Here is a 16,715-nt window from a genome sequence, read left to right on the forward strand (position 1 = left end):
ACTGCTGGGAAAGCTAGAAAGAAAGAAAGAGAATGGAAGAGCTTTTGTTCTTTTTCTTTTTTTTTTAATTTTTAATTTTATTTTAATTTTTGTTAAGGAAGTTGTCTTTGCTTTCTACTTTTGTCGTTTGTTTGTAGCATGGACATGAGAACGCCGTGTTGTAACCGTTGAACCAATTTTCTACTTTCACTTCGCTTTTTCAAGTGTGTTGGGAATGGATGGCATTTTTGGGGGGTGGGGGGCAGGGGGGCAAAACATTTGAAATTTCAGGGGGGGCAGGTGCCACCCCTCGCCCCCACCCCCCCCCCCCCCCCCCCCCGACTCAACTCAAGTCACCAAAAATGTATTTAAAAAAAGTATGGTATTTTAATCCTTTCCTTTCCCAATTTTTTTTTTTTTATAAAAAAAAATGGTATGGTATTTTAAAAGCCCAAAGAAATAAAGGGTAATGGGCCAGAGCAAGTTGGAGAATGACGAAGAACATATGAATAAAAATATATTCTATAGGTAGAATATAGACATTGACTTGTAGTCTTGTGATGCTTTTTAGTTCTTTCCTACGAAGTTTCTCTTCTGAGACCATGGATTAACATTTATAACTAGCAAAGAGTGTTGCACAACTAGTCCTGTGGCTGATCTTTTCCTAAAGCTGATCTAACAAAGCAATAGATCGAGATTCGCGAGGATGAGCAAAACTCAATTGTAAGTTTGTAACGCAAATCATTTCTTCTTTCCCTATTTGTTTGTCCTTGTTTTCCTTCACTCTGTCTCTTTCCCTCTTCCTTTCAACTTTGTTTCTTGACCAAGAAACTTGATGCATCATCATATGTTAGCTAATTTTTCCTATGATTCATGATGGCAGGTATAGCAGTGGTTTAGAGTTGGCAAATTTCGTGGTGACCCATGATATCTTGCACGATGCATGGACTGCAATTTGGAGTCTATACTCAGAAATTAGTCAGAATGAAGGACCATCTTCCTTCGTGAGATTCAAAGTTTATGAACTACCAAACTATACCATTATAGCGTTTTTCACTTGGCCCTCTAGTAGCAAAGACTCCGTTCAGGGCGGTGGAGGAGGAAATTTAGTTTCATCTTCAACTTTTAAGGGGTCTTTTCCTTTCTTTGATTTCCTGTGCCCCAAAACCAAGGACCCAAGTTTCTCCATTAACGAACCTGCATTTCAGCTTTTTAAATCCATTTTTGGCGTGCTCCCAAAATTTGAGGTACCTCTCTATACTCTGAAAAATCTTTTTTTTTTTTTTTTTTTTTAATTATAAATTTTTAGTTTTGGTCATAGCACTTGTAAACTTGTCAAAAGATCAAGCAGTTAAGTCTCTAATTCAACCGTAGGTCATAAGTAACGAACTGCCTGAACAATATATCATTGCCCAAAATATCTTTATAAATTGATACAAGCTACTTTTTTTTATTCATTTATTTCAGAAACAGAGTTGTTGGTAGTTGGTAGTACACATTTGTGAAGTACTAGCTATTATTGTTATTATTATTATTTTTTTATCTGCAAATATTATTGATATTAATTAATAATTATTATCTACTTCTAAACTTTTAAAAATATCCTTGATATGATGTCGGATAAGTGATAATTGATATGACAAAAATAATATCTCGTGAATACTTGAGATGTCAACCACTATTTTTTTTTTTTTCGTGAGGATTGATTGATATTTGATTATTAATTATTTATTTAATACTCCGATTTTTTTCATATATTTCTGTATTTTTCGAATGTATTGATCTGTAACCCAATATATTAAGTTTGGGGGTGGGGGGGACCAATTTTGTATTATCGATGTGTTAAGTGGTCATGTGCACACTATATAACCATTTTTTTTATTAATTATAGTTAACAAAAATCAAATAGAGGTTAATTTGAACAATTTTCAAACTTCCGGTTAAAAATCGAAATAATACAAAATTGATAGCTCAACCTAAACCCAACCAATGGGGTCTTTTTGCATTTGAATTGTTTTTGTTGGTATTTTTCTTTTTAAAAAGTTTGATTTTTAAAGGCCAACAAGATAAGAGTATAATCATTTACATATCTGTTCTAGATAGAATTCCAATGTCATAAGCTTTCTACTTCTAGCATTCTCAATTTCAAGATTGTTTTATTTTTATAATTGTGTTTTTTATATTAAATTATGATATTTGTGCTTAATTAGGTTCGTTGAAATTGTAAGTTTTGTTCATTTTGATTGACTTGGTCTGTAGTCTTACTTTGATTTGTTCATTCTCTAATGGGCTTCTTTCATATCTCTCTCTCTCTCTCTCTCTCTCTTCCATGTCAATGGTGTCATTCTTGACTCAGTATACTCATGGCTTTTGACATTGTAAATCAATTCACCTCCCCGTTCTTGCTGATGGTGTCAACCGTTAAGAATGATTAATTATTATTGAATAGTATATTCTTTGACTTTATATACTCATGACTTTTGACATTATAATTTAATTTATATACATTTTATCTCTTTTTATATTGTATTATCCTCTCTTTAATCTAATAGATTCTATAGTAAATCAAGTTGACATTGTAAATAAAATTAGGGGTTTTTGTTTTTATGATCATATCCAAAATATAGTTTAGTTGGAGCATTTGTTAGATTAAGTCAAATGGAACAAATCAAATAAGGTAAAAGACATATGTCTCTAAGATTATTTTCACATGTTAGTCAGATTGTAAGTTTTCGTGCAACATGGTTCAAAGGGGTAAAATCTTTACTACAATTTTCTACCATTCCAAGCAGCTCCCCACTTGCTATTGTAAGATTAATTTCAAAAGTTGAATTTCTTATTAGTATGAAGATTTTAATATTAATTTATGCAAACTTAATTTGGTAGTAATATTATTAGGTTTAGATAATGTATCATTGAGCTGAAGTCATATATTTCGAATACATTAGGAAGTTATATTTATTAGTTTTGACATAATTGTATGCCTATATTTCCTTTGAATCACACGGAGTTGGTGACTAACATTCATAGTTACCATGTCATGCATAATAACATTTAACATGTACAATATGTTATGTAATTTTTATTGAACTATGAGAATTTGACAAGGCTAGTTATTAACACTGTAAGATTCATATCATAATGCAGATTGACAATTCCAAACCTTTAATTATCACCGGAAACTCTTTGGGAGGATCTGTTGCCACTCTATTCACCTTATCACTACTAGAAAAATTCAATTTTTCAAAAACCAAAGGCCCACTTTGCATCACTTTTGGTTCACCCCTTATTGGTGATGAGAACCTGCAAGAAGCCATATCTAAATATGCAGCATGGAACTCTTGCTTTTTGCATGTAGTTTCTGACCAAGATCTAGTTCCCAGAGTCTTAATTAACGGTTACCAACCTTTTGGCACATTTCTCTTCTGTTCAAAGCTGGGTTGTTCTTGTTTTGAGGACCATCATACCATTTTGGAGTTGTTGACAACAACCAATTTAGGGACTCTTGAAAATCAAGATCCTAATAAAGTTTTCGAGTCCTATGGAACATTTGTGAAGGATCTCAACCATAAGGTAATTTGCAAGGATACTACAGATGATGAGTCCTTAATTGATTGGACTACAACACCATTACGAGCAGGCATTATTACACAACTAGTAACAATCGGACTGGTGCAATCACAGGTAACTCAGTTACAACTCTTTTTGGATTGTATATAATTAGAATACTTATTTGAGCTATGTCATTTTATGGTACAGATAATGTTATACCTAGGCAATACACTAAATAGAATAATGTAATGAATGAAATACTTAAGGATTAAGTATTAATAACGAACCAAAGCCTTTATTGTTTCTTACATGGATAAACATTACTACAATTTGAAGTCTTTGTCTATGTCCTTGTGATCTTTCAAAACACCCCTTCTAGCCCAACTCATATTTACAAGTTATTGCAGCAACAGCAAAACGTTGACATCAACATTATCATAACAAAGACAGAAAAACAGGCAAAAATGATGGCAATTTCAAACCAGCATGCTTTTGATCCCACCAGGGGGTTGAATGACATTAAAGTGCATATGGTCTATCTAGAACAGTATAAGAAGTTGTCTAAAGAATATAAAGATGGATACTATGATAGATACAAGAACGGAGTCGATAGGAGTGATATTGACCTAGTAAAGCATAAGAAATTCCTCACATGTTACTGGGAAGAAATGGTTGATCAAGCAGAGAAAAGGCCTCAAACAGTAGGTGCCTCCCTTCGTACCCGTTCACTCTTCGGGGGAACAAATTATCGAAGGATGATTGAACCATTGGACATAGCTGATTACTACAAGGCAGGCAAACAAGACTACATAAATCAAGGAAGGTCAAAACATTACATAATATTGGAGCAATTGCTGAAAGAAACGGAGAAACCTTCAAGTGGTCCAAATGAATTGAAGAAACAGAATGTGGCGTCAAGTTTGACAGAGGATTCTTGCTTTTGGGCACATGTTGAGGAGGCTCGCATTTCATGCAAATTGCTGAGTAGCAGAGAATCAAATGATAGGGAGAAAGAAACAAACAAACTGATTGAGTTTGAAAAATATGTATACGGTTTGATGAAAAATTATGCAGTGTCTTCTGAGATTTTCTTACCTGAGAGTAGCTTCATGACATGGTGGAGAGAGTATAGAGAGATTAAGGGAACTTTTTATCGTTCACATCTCACTGGCTTAATGAATAATGAAGAGAATTACGACAAGTACGCTAAGGGCCGCTTGGTGATTCCCTGAAGGTTTATATGATTTTGATCACATATTTCAATATTTATGTGTGCACTTCCCTTCAAACATTTATGGTATTTCGAAGTCATTCCCCAATAGATTGTAAATTAAAGAAAATCATCTTTTCAACTTTTTTATTATTTTTATAAAATTTTCATGTCTTGCTTTTTCCATTTTTGGGTTGGATACTTGGATGTATGAGAGCACATTTTGGATGAGCATAATTCTCCTCAACAAGACCATTCATGATTTGCTAAACCCTTGAGTCTTAGTTTCACCCCCACAATCCTTCTGCAACTGAAATGGATTCACAAACTTAAGGGTACAAGCTGTGTGAGATTTTTCTCGTGTTTGTAATTCGGTAAATATAGGGTCTAAACTAGTTTAATTAGGTAATATCATTGGAATATATTGTATAATTTATTTTTTGAAATGATCAATATCATATATTAGGATTAGCCATATTAACAAAAAATTTCGCTCAATAAGAATATTTTATTTTAATGTATTAAACTATTAATTATAAAATAAATAAAAATATATATAAAATATAAAAAAATTAAAATAAATAAAAAAAACTCTTTCATCTTGCTCTTTACAAAACCGGGAAGGAGGTTTTTTATTTTTATTTAAAAAAAAAAAAAAAAGAATGTCACACTGTTTTCTCAATCAACTAATGAAAATTTTGACTAAATTTTACAAGTTCTTTTTCCATTTCACCATACAACGAAAACAATCACATTCGCATCCCTCAACCTTAAATTGTCTCAATACTTTTAAAGGGTACATTATCATATCTAAAACTGCAACTCTTAAAAAAATATTCCTGTTCTAGTGTACTAAGCCACTTGTTTCATAATCATTACAGAAGAAAAAAGAAAATTGAAACAAAGAACGGAAGAGAATAATCTAAAATGATAAATTTACAAAAGTTTTCAAGAAATAGGTCTCAGAAATCATGATTTGGAAAGCCAATTCAAGTTGATATCTTTCTTAGCCTTCATTACCTTTAAATTGGAGAAGAATTCCTCAAAAGGCTCCCATAACTTGGCCCTCTCTTCATCACATACCACAAGTCTCAACTGCTTGAGATCAATAATTGATGATGGCAACTGCTTGCGCAATCTCAAGCACTCTTTCATGTGTAACTCTTTCAATGTATGCAACTCACCGATGTGTTTTGGCAACTTGATAATGCTTAGGCAGTCAGATATGTCAAGAATGCGTAACTTATGGAGGCTTCTGGTTGACTCTGGCAACTCTGACAATTCGGTACAAGACCTAAGCCTTAGCTCTTCTAAATTCACCAACTTTCCGATTTCTTCAGGCAATTCAGACAACTTATGACAATTGGTGATGTTGAGTTTTTTTAGGTGGAGAAACTCACACAACCATGTAGGCAATTCCACCAAATCATTGCAATAGTCAATGTTTATCTCCATTAGATTTGGAAATGAATCTGAAACTTGTATAGTAGAATTCCCAAAAGTTTGACCAATATTACACATAAACAAAGATATTTTCTTCAAACTCCTCAATTGTACAAGGGTATTGCAAAGGGAAGAAAATGAAACCTTCTCTAATCTAATTCTCTTTAGATTGGGGAGAGAACTGAGTAGCTGAAAATTACTTAATTCAGCAGGAAAGAAACCATAATTAGTGACAATCATAACCTTGAGTTTAACCATATTCTTCACAAACTCAGGTAAGGCGTAATTCCTTGTTCGAAAATTCAGAATTAAAGCCTCAACTTCAGGTGCTTGAATGTCGTTGCACCAACTCGACGAAAACTGCTCATCTGCAAAACAAATATTCCATATGGTTTGACAAGATACTCATTGGTACGTTACATAGTGTGTGTGTGCCTTTGTTAGAGAGAAAAATGTACCAACCAGTAGAGATAGATAATAAGCGTGCATTGATAAGTTGTGGTTTCATCCACCAGTCTGGCAGATTGTTCTCCCTGATGTCCACAATCAGTCTTGTCCTTTCTATTATTGGCTTCTGGCTGCTCAATTGGATAGCTAGCTCCCTAAGAAGATCATGTTGGGTGACGAATTCTTCATTGTAATAGTAACTGCCCTCTTCTGCATCTTTCCTGGTGAATGACCAAAAGTATAAGCTTATAAGAGATTCAAATTCTTCAGTCCTCACATAAGAAAAATATATATTCCATGGCAATCGAACATAGTTGTGGATTCAATAACAAAGACATGGATTGAGACAATTAGTTTCTATCTGTAACAATTAAAATCAAACGGTTATAAGATAAGCAGCAAAAAGGTAAGACTACGAAAAGTTGAAATTCCCCTCTTTTATTGGGCAGAGTAATTGGACCCCTTATTGTTTATCATTTGATATAAAATTCCTTTTCTCTTTTTAGTAATCACCTTTAGCATCCTTGGTGTGTATATATATATTATCAATTGTGGCCAGAAGTTGATCAAGCTAGAAGACATAATGCAATATTTTGGGCCTTAGGTCATGTATAGAGATATCACATCACAACTAGCAACTAGAAATGATCAAATGAAGAACTTATCCTACAAGAAAATCACACTTTAGAAATCAGAAGTCTGAACAAACCTTTTCATAACAAGACTAGCCAAATTCCGACTGTTGAGTTCATGCAAATTAGCAATAGCATGGACATCGTTTTTGCCTGATTCATGTAATTCTGTCCAAACATCAATGAGGGCAGTAGCAGGGATTCTTTGGTCTTCAGGAAATGAACCTAGGTCCATGAAATACTCTTTGAGGATGATCTTGTCAGCAGAAAAGTCTAGACATTTTTGGAGACGAGCAAGCACCTCATTATCAGAGTCAAAAATAGAATGACCTTCAGACCATCCCATTACTTTACTTTGCCAAACCTCTACAGGCTGCCCACAGAGTGAACCGCCAATCACTTCAAGGGCTATTGGCAACCCCCCACAGTATCTTACTATCTGCAATTCAAGGAACCAAAGAAAATTAGTTCTTATCCATAGGTTACAAGGGTAATATTGGTCAAGACTGTTTTTTGTCTAAACTCTAAACCACTGTTTGTTCGGAAATGTGAAAATGCATTTTGTATGACTTTTTTATTTTCTTTCTTTTCCCTTGTCTTCACTCAAGTTTTGGGGACAATTCTTTCTCAAAAAAAAAAAAGGTTTTGGGGACAATTGGTTTGCCAGAAACAAAACAAACAAGCTTAAATATAATGCATGTGCAAGTATGAAAACACAATTTGGGCAAGTATATACGGTATATGGATCCATCAACCCAAAAATAGAATGTATATCTTTGGTCATATGCACACCTTAACCCAAAAGGCAAAAGCACAAACAAAATTAACCATATTTCTTATATATATATATATATATATATATATATATATACTGACAAAGTACCTTTTCCATATCTTCTTCTAGTATGTAAGAGCTCCCATCTTGCATTGATGCTGAGTGACAAAAAAGTCTCATTGCATCTTCATGAGCTAATGGATTTAATTGAAATCTAAACTTAAATCTTGAAAATGCTTTTCTTGAAGTCACCACAATCTTGTAATTTGGAATATTAAACTTGAACTTATCAATAAGGGATTCTGATTCAGGCCAGACATCATCCAAGATCAACAATATGGGTTGACCAATTTGATACAGTAGTTGCTCCAGCTGGTTGATTGCATCTTCATCACTTTGAAACTCAGGGCACTCATCACCATTATAACTAAATAGGTTTTGTACAATGACCTTCAGGTTGGGAGTTTTTGAAACGTTGACAAAAAATATATTGCCCATATATATGTCTATTCAAACACAATGTAGTTAGAAAGCTGCCACCAAGGCATGGTTCATGTCTAATAACATTATACAACTACATGCATAATGGTGAAGTGAAATAAGCAAAATTCCCAATCCCAACCACAGGGTAAGAAGTGAACAAAATCAATTTTCTAGAAAACTACACCAATTAGGAATATAAGAAAATTCATTTTTTTTTCTCCTTATCTTTTCTTTATCACTACTCTTCTCAGTAATTCTAAAGGATGAAATATGCCAAAAGCACTTCTCTGACCATTGAGAAATGTCCTACCATATCTTACCTTATGGCCCAAATATTTGTTTCAAAACTTAGTTCAATTCATTTGCATAAATTGGAATCTTCTGTTTGAATGAAGTATTCCCATTTGTTACAATTATGGTTAAACATATAATAATCAAGCAATGGTACATTTAAAGATTCATCAATAAAGTTCTCTATGTATTTTGTTTTTAAATGACCTAACCATTTACTTTTACTATAAAGTATCCACATACTAATACTATCATTACAAATAACCAAAATTAAAGTATCGCTCATGTTTCTTTAAAGCAAAATGTTATGAACACAACATTTTCACAATAATTCAAAACGGGTTTATTAGTGTCAATCACTTTTATTATGTAACATAAAGTACCAACCATTCAGATAAAGACATGGTAGTAGTTGGAAAAACAAAAAATGAAAAAAATTGTATTCACTAGACATATTTTAATTTGAGAAAAAGTACCTATAATTTCCTCATCCCAACCAAGCATTTTGACCAATGTGGTCTTCCCGCAACCTCCAAGAGCAGTCACTATAAGCACAGACACCTCTTCCTTCAACAGCTCCCTCTTCAACTCCTTCAAATGCAAATCAAACCCAACAATATAATCCCTGAGTTTAGGAACCGCACACGACGATGTCCCATATTTCTTCTTCATGTTCGAATTCTGACTCTCCACATGCTTCAAAACAAGATTCAAAGCCCTTTTGTTCTCATTCACCTCCGTCAATGTCTCCAATCCAATCCTTGTGTTGTGATTCACCTCGGCCAATGTCTCCAACCCAACCCTTGTGGTGTAATTCACATCGGCCAAAGTCTCCAACCCAATCGTTGTGTTCTGATTTAACTCGGCCAAAGTCTCCAACCCAATCCTTGTGTTGTGATTCACCTCGGCCAAAGTCTCCAACCCAATCGTTGTGTTGTGATTCACCTCGGCCAAAGTATCCAACCCAATCCCTGTGTTCTGAGTCACCCCTGTCAAAGCCTTCAACCCAATCTTTGTGTTCTGACTCACCAAGGTCAATGTCTCCAACCCATTCCTTGTGTTCTGTACTATCAAATTAACCTGACAGAACTTTTCAATAGCCTTGTTCAACTTGGATAGCTTGTTCGAATAAGAATAGGCTTTGACACAATAGTTCCAATTCCGACGCTTGATTTTGGAGCACTTGAGAACCAGCTCCTTGCCCTTCTTCATTTGTTCCACCAAGCTCTGTGTTTCCTTTACTGGGAAATTAAGAGCTTGGCTTAATTCTTCTATTTCTCGGACCATTGGTGCCACACCATCTAGCGTGGATTCTAAGCGTTTGAGTTCGGATTTGAACATGATGATTTGGCCAACCACATGCTTAACTGTATCGTGCAAAATAGCAAATCCCTCTCCAAAAGCTGCCCCCACAACACCCCCTGAAGCAAGATCAGCCATATCTCTTTGGGACCTCAATTAAGAAAGAAACACAATTTCAGATCTATCTACCGAACCATACCAACAAAAAAAAAACATGGACACCAATTTTTGCCTGGATGAATTAGATTTTCATTCAAACAAATGAAAGTGCAGAGAGAACGATCAAGAAGCTAGCTTTGATCTCAAAGCTCTTCAATTTGTTCTTCTCTCAGCTTTGATGCAAAACAATATGAGAAAAAAAGAAGAAGAAGAAGAATTTATGCTTCATTGTGTTTTCGAGTGACTATTGTCAAGCCGTCCACTATGACTAACAAGTTAGATATTTTCTGGAGTTTCCAAGTTAGTGCTAATATGTTTTTTTTTTTTTTTTTTTTTTTGGGGGTGGGGGGGGGGGGGGTTGTGGGAACTACTGTGATTACTTGTCCTACGAATAAATGGACGGTCGTTGTTGTTGTCGTCTTCGTGATTTTTTTTTTTTTGGTGGCTACCCAAATGGACGGTTGTTTAGGAGATGTTTAGTAGAGAAGTTTGAGTAATGTTATTTAAATGTTTTTGATATACGTGTAAGTAAAAAAGTGTAAAAAAATGTGTAATGTTGTTTAAAATACTTAAAAATGTGTTCAAAATAAACTACCAAACGGATCCTAAGGACAATTGTGATAGAGCCGTAAAGGAAGGGTTGTCTTTACTAACCTAATAATAAGAACCTGTGACCCATTATCTTGTGAATTTGAATTTGTTAGAGCATTCGCATTAAGTATCTCCAAATTATTCTATGTTACCATCTTAAAACCTACTTTATCATTTATACCATACTATTTTACAATACTTCCAACATTCCAACTTTTATTTTTCTATTTTATTCATTAAAATAATATTTCTATACAATAAAATAATATTTCTACACAATAAAATTATATATCTCCCAATCACCATCATCTATTCTTTCTTTCTCATTCTTTTTATTCAACAACCACAAATTTTACAGAAAACACCATCACCACATGCCCACCACCGCTGCACTACACACACTTGACACCACCACCACCACCACCAACCCATAATCTACCATCAACACCAAAAAAAAAAAAAAAAAAAAAAAAAAACACCCAAACCATCAAACACCAAACACCACAGCGCCAATCACCCAAACACCACACCGATCACCGATCACCCAAAAAAAAAACTACTTGCAGAAATCCACAGCCCAACGCTAATCACCCAAACACCACACCCAAACACTGATCACCCACACCAATCCAAACCCACGCAACCCACAGCAAACCCAAACAAAACCCCCGACAAACCCACAGCCCAACGCCGATCTCCACACCACCCCCAAACCCACACCAATCCAAACCCATGCAACCCATGACAAACTCATAGCTCAACGTCGATCTTCACACCACACCCAAACACCGATCTCTGCGCCAAACCCCAAACGCCGATCTCCATGCCACCACACTGATCTAGAGTTTTGGTGGCTATGGAGTTTTGAGTCTGAAGAGAGGGAGTGAGTGAGGATTGAAAGGAGAGAGAGTTTGAGATTGAGAGACGGATAGAGAGAGAGAGACACAATAAAATATTAGTTTTTTGTTTTAGAACGTGGAAGGAATGACAAATAAAGGTCAAGGCATTAAGGCTTCATTAGGCTCAAGGAATGAAAAAGTGGAGGAATTAAAAATATTTAAGTTATCTCATATGTGTTTGGTTGGAAGTAGTAAAATGGAGCAACGAATTTCTTTTTTTAATTGAAAAGAAAAATAAAATAATAGAAAATGTAGTTTGTATAAATATACCCTCATGCCTCTATTAGGGGGGAAAAAAAAAAAAAAAAAAAAAAAAAAAAAAAAAAAAAAAAAAGGTGCACATTATATTTTATTTTTTTGAGCGAAGATTTGCCCTTCATTTGGTTGAGTAGAAAATTGATAAATAGGAAAAAAGAATTAGGTTTTTTGAATAATCCATTTTTATGTTTTGGGGCTTAAAAACGGTAGCTATAAATCGTAATTAAAAACAACGGTGGCGCCTGAGTAAAGACAAAACAGTAAAAGAGAGAAAAAGAAGAAAAAATAATAAATAAAACTGGTAAATTAGACTCTGGACAAAAATTGAATTAGGATTAGTTTGAAAAGGGGGGGGAGCCATGTAATAATAAGTCAGCCATGTAATTAAATTCTGCTATTAACTTGGCGTTAAAACCCAATAATGACCCAACACTTCTGGTCTCTGATATGGCCAAGTCAAATTTTTTTTTTTTTTTTTTTTCTATCACTTTTGTCAAAAAAATTTTTTTTTTTTTTGAAAACGGCCAAGTCAAATTCTTAAGCACCTGGATTATCGTGTTTGCTGTTGTCGTTTTTATTCTTAACGAGTATGAATAAAAAGAATTCTGCAGCGCAGAGTCATTGACTTTTACTCTTCGTCTGGTACTAAGAAATTTCTCATGGGACCATGGATTAATTCGTAAGCAAAGATTGGCATTTGCTTCTCATCATTGTGTTATAAACTCAGAAGACACTAGTTTTCCATACCCAATGCATTTCTTTTTCTTTCTTTAGTTTTTTTTTGCTTTGTAACTTTGTTCTCTCTCTCTCTCAGTTTGTTTTTTGACCAAGAAACTCACTTCTAAACTTTGATCCACCACCATTTCTTAGCTATTGTTTTCTTTGATTCTTGGTTGTAGATTTAGCAGTGGACTGCAATTTAACAACAACATATATAGCCTTAGTTTCAAAATTTTGAGAGTGGTTATGGATCCTCCACAAACATTTAGCAGTGGGCCAGAATTGGCAAATTTCGTTGTCAGCTCTGGTGTCCTGAACCAATCCTTGGCAACGGTTCAGGATCTTCATGGAGAAAAAATCAATCAAAATGAACACCCAGTAAGACACAAAGTTTCTCAGCAATCAAACTGTACCATCATAGCTTTTTCTACTCAACCTGCTCGTGCCAAAGACTATATTCAGGAAAGAGGAGATTTGGTTTCATCATCAACTCTTGAGTCGTCTTTTCCTCTCTTCAATTTTCTGTGCACCAAAAACAACCCAGATTTCGCCATTAACAAAGTTGCTCTTGTGCTTTTTGCCTCCATCAGTGATAGGCTTCCCTCCTTGAAATCTGAGGTACATCTATCGCCTGAAAAATCTTTCTTTTTAATTATTTTGTTTTGTTACATAATACATTAATACTACTACTTAGCTTGGCAAAAGCTTGAGTATGAGCATGACTGTGATTGGAAAGTACAATAAATTGATTGGTCGTAATTAATGATTAGCGTTTTTTTTGTCCGTGACCAGAATAGAAATGGTAGCTACTCATTTGTTAATAGCTAAAAAACAATTCAAGATTAGAAAAGATATTAGTATATTGATGTTTCATATGATAGTAAAACGTTATGCTTAAAAATAACAAATTTGAAATTTTTGTTGTCGTATAAAGATTAGTCAAATACAAAGTGTTAAAATAATTTTAATTATAAAGTATTTTTGTATAAGTATAATATGTGTAATTTAATATATTCTTTATACACTTAATAAAAAAATGTATTTCTAAAATAATTTAATAGAAAAATTGGAGTTTTCAAAAAATACATAGTATAAAAATATAATACAATACGCATGTATTACTTACTCTGTTTTTCTTATTAAAAAAAAAAAAAAAAAAAAAAAAAAAAAAACAACAACAACAACAACAACAACAACAATAACAACAACAATTTGGAGCAAATACTATAGGATATTTTAAAAACTTGATTAAAAGATTTTTGAGAATGTGACTTGTCTTTTTATCCCCTTTTATATGTGATTTGCCATATCAATAACATTGTAAGATTCTAATGTTAATGCAAATTGACAATTTCAAACTATTAATTATCACTGGAAACTTTTTGGGAGGATCTGTTGCCTCTCTATTTACCTTATGGCTGCTAGAAACAATCAATTTTTCAATCACCAAACGCCCACTTTGTATCACTTTTGGCTCACCCCTTATTGGTGATAATGGCTTGCAAAATGCCATATTGAACTACCCAACATGGAGCTCTTGTTTTCTGCATGTAGTTTCTCACCAAGATCCAGTCCCAAGAGTCCTAATTTCACCCCACAATCCTCCTGCCACTGAATCAGCTTCACAAACAAATGTTTACAAGCCTTTTGGGACTTTTCTCTTGTGCTCGGAATCCGGATGTGGTTGTTTTGAGGACTCTCAAACCATTTTGGAGTTGTTGATGGCTACCTACTCAGAGGGTCCTGGAAATCAAAATCCTAATCAAGTTTTGGAGCTCTACAAAAAGATTGTGGAATATCTCAATCATAAGGTAATTTGTGGGGATACCACAGGGTTGCTTCAATGGACTACACCTCCACTACGGGCAGGCATTATTATTCAACTAGTAGCAATTAATGGACTGAAGCAACCACAAGTAGCTCAATCACAACTTTATTTTTTTAGATCAAATATAATTACAATGCTTATTTGTGATATATGTCATGCTATGGTATACATATGATATATGATACACCTAAACCATGTAAAGAATGAAATGCTCATTGATCAACAAGTAACCAAAATCTCTAATATTTCAAAAATAGCTAAAATTACTAACTTGTAAAATTCTTGTCGTTGCAGCAACAACCACAGAACAATGGCCTAAACAATATGATTACAAAGACAAAAGAGCAAGAAATGAAATTGTTCAAGTCCAAGGGACAGGGTTTTGATCCCTCCAAGAAGTTGAATGAAATAAAAATAAATATGGCTTTCTTTGAATGGTACAAGAAGTTTTTTAAGCAAAAGGGAATTGGATATTATGACAACTACAAGAATGGAAGCTCTACAAGTGATATTGATGTGATAAGGTTTAAGAAAATCCTCACTAGTTATTGGGAAGAAATGGTGGATGAAGCAGAGAAAAAGCCCCAGAAAGAAGGTGCCTCCTTTCGTACCCGATGGCTCTTTGTTGGAACAAATTATCGACGGATGATTGAACCACTAGACATAGCTGAACACTACAATGAGAGCACACAAGACTACATATTGTCAAGGTCTAAACATTACGAAAAATTGGAACAATGGTTGAAGGAAACGGAGAAGCCTTCTAGTGGTCCAAATGATTTGAAGAAACAGAATGTGGCGTCAAGTCTAATAGAGGATTCTCTCTTTTGGGCACATGTTGAGGAGGCTCGCATTTCAATAGCTCGCATTTCATGCAAAGGAGAAAGTGATATGGAGAAAGAATCATTAAATTGCAAACTGATTGAGTTTGAAAACTATGTGTTGGATTTGATGAAAAATTATACAGTATCGCCTGAGATTTTCTTAACTGGGAGCAGCTTCATGAAATGGTGGGAAGAGTATAGAAAAATTAAGGGAACTTCTTATAGTTCACGTCTCACTAACTTAATGAATAATGCTGAGAATTACGACAAATACGCTACTGGTTGTCTAGTGATTCACTGAATGTTTTATGATATGAATCACATGTTTCAATATCTATGTGTTTCTTAAGGTTATCATGACTTTTGAGTGGATTTTGTGGTGTCCTTTGTGTTAGAACCACATTTTTGTTTTTTCTTTTGTGTGTATCTATATGTGCACTTTCCTTCAATTATGTCTATAATAAATTGTATTTTTTTTTTCGACAATCGAAGTTATCCAAATATTTTGGAATATTTGACTATTTTCTTAAGTGTATGCAGTCTCTCCGTCTCACACGCACTAAGTTATTATAGGAAGGAATCTCACGAGAGTGGCTCCAAAATGTTGGTGGACATCATCTTTTCAATTTTTTGAATTATTATAAAATTTTCATGTTTTTCTTTTGCCATTTTTGGGTTGGATACTTGGATGTAGGGCTGTCCAGCGGTTCTTTGACCCGCCCAAACCGACCGGGTCCGACCGACCCGCATCCCAACGGGTGAACCCGAAACATGTAGTGAGTCGAATTCGGGTGTATTTCTTTCAAAACCCGATTATTCGGGTCGGGTAGCGGTTTAAGGAAGAAAAAACCCGCATTACCCGACCCGACCGATATTTAAAAAAAAAAAAAAAAAAAGTAATTCAGAACTCAGTTTACCCGTGAAGACTGAGTACTGAAGGGTGCTGTCCAGGACTGAAATGAGGGGACTGATTGGACTTAAAGCACTCAGTTTTTTTTTTTGTTTTACACGCTAAGTTCAAATCAGCCAACTTGCCCTTAAGATTTTTACATACCAAGCAATCATGGCCGTCCGATTTGAAAGTGATCAACGGTTAAAGCACTCAGTTTTTTTTGTTTTACACGCTAACTTCGCTAAACTCAAATCAGCCTACTTGCTCCTAATATTTTTACACACAAAACAATCATGGCCGTCCGATTTGAGCGTGATCAACGGTCTTGATCCTTCTGAAGATCAACAAAATCATTCCAAATTTCCAACGCACAAAAGGAAATCCCACAAAATCTCTCTTCACTCTTTAGACTCTCAGAGGTACAGAACGG

General features: G+C 34.5%; 3 protein-coding genes across 4 annotated transcripts; 2 read left to right on the forward strand and 1 right to left on the reverse strand.

Moving 5' to 3' along the window:
• The first annotated feature begins 514 nt into the window (after positions 1 to 514).
• LOC115976721 (senescence-associated carboxylesterase 101-like) lies at positions 515 to 4,927 on the forward strand. Its single transcript, XM_031098183.1, has 4 exons — positions 515 to 702; positions 863 to 1,226; positions 3,127 to 3,663; positions 3,939 to 4,927. The coding sequence occupies exons 1-4, from the start codon at positions 686 to 688 to the stop codon at positions 4,761 to 4,763; spliced, it is 1,743 nt and encodes a 580-aa protein (XP_030954043.1). The 5' UTR covers positions 515 to 685; the 3' UTR covers positions 4,764 to 4,927.
• A 541-nt stretch (positions 4,928 to 5,468) lies between these two features.
• LOC115976722 (probable disease resistance protein At5g66900) lies at positions 5,469 to 10,543 on the reverse strand. The gene is made up of 5 exons (XM_031098184.1): positions 9,289 to 10,543; positions 8,147 to 8,544; positions 7,341 to 7,702; positions 6,647 to 6,852; positions 5,469 to 6,552 (listed from the first exon to the last, which is right to left on the reverse strand). Exons 1-5 carry the CDS (start codon positions 10,250 to 10,252, stop codon positions 5,711 to 5,713), a joined length of 2,772 nt encoding a protein of 923 aa, XP_030954044.1. The 5' UTR covers positions 10,253 to 10,543; the 3' UTR covers positions 5,469 to 5,710.
• A 2,282-nt stretch (positions 10,544 to 12,825) lies between these two features.
• LOC115978301 (senescence-associated carboxylesterase 101-like) lies at positions 12,826 to 15,841 on the forward strand. Of its 2 annotated transcripts, none has more exons than XM_031100322.1 (2): positions 12,826 to 13,359; positions 14,864 to 15,841. In XM_031100322.1, the coding sequence occupies exons 1-2, from the start codon at positions 12,988 to 12,990 to the stop codon at positions 15,692 to 15,694; spliced, it is 1,203 nt and encodes a 400-aa protein (XP_030956182.1). In that variant the 5' UTR covers positions 12,826 to 12,987; the 3' UTR covers positions 15,695 to 15,841. The 2 variants fall into 2 exon arrangements, with proteins under 2 accessions (XP_030956182.1, XP_030956181.1); XM_031100321.1 differs by lacking the exon at positions 12,826 to 13,359 and adding an exon at positions 13,921 to 14,552.
• The last annotated feature ends 874 nt before the right edge of the window (positions 15,842 to 16,715 follow it).

This window comes from Quercus lobata, chromosome 2, assembly GCF_001633185.2.
Source record: "Quercus lobata isolate SW786 chromosome 2, ValleyOak3.0 Primary Assembly, whole genome shotgun sequence".
Classification (NCBI taxonomy): Eukaryota; Viridiplantae; Streptophyta; class Magnoliopsida; order Fagales; family Fagaceae; genus Quercus; species Quercus lobata.

What these genes read in the sequence shown, in the direction of transcription:
- LOC115976722 (XM_031098184.1), bottom strand. Translation starts at nt 10,252, where the DNA reads ATGGCTGATCTTGCTTCAGGGGGTGTTGTGGGGGCAGCTTTTGGAGAG. An exon ending in TTGGGATGAGGAAATTATAG is followed by an intron (nt 8,545 to 9,288) that starts GTACTTTTTCTC and finishes GTGTTTGAATAG; the next exon opens with ACATATATATGGGCAATATA. An exon ending in GCTAGTCTTGTTATGAAAAG is followed by an intron (nt 6,853 to 7,340) that starts GTTTGTTCAGAC and finishes GTCATTCACCAG; the next exon opens with GAAAGATGCAGAAGAGGGCA.
- LOC115976721 (XM_031098183.1), top strand. An exon ending in GCGTGCTCCCAAAATTTGAG is followed by an intron (nt 1,227 to 3,126) that starts GTACCTCTCTAT and finishes ATCATAATGCAG; the next exon opens with ATTGACAATTCCAAACCTTT. An exon ending in TCGGACTGGTGCAATCACAG is followed by an intron (nt 3,664 to 3,938) that starts GTAACTCAGTTA and finishes AAGTTATTGCAG; the next exon opens with CAACAGCAAAACGTTGACAT.
- LOC115978301 (XM_031100321.1), top strand. Translation starts at nt 14,073, where the DNA reads ATGTTAATGCAAATTGACAATTTCAAACTATTAATTATCACTGGAAAC. An exon ending in TGGAATATCTCAATCATAAG is followed by an intron (nt 14,553 to 14,863) that starts GTAATTTGTGGG and finishes TTGTCGTTGCAG; the next exon opens with CAACAACCACAGAACAATGG.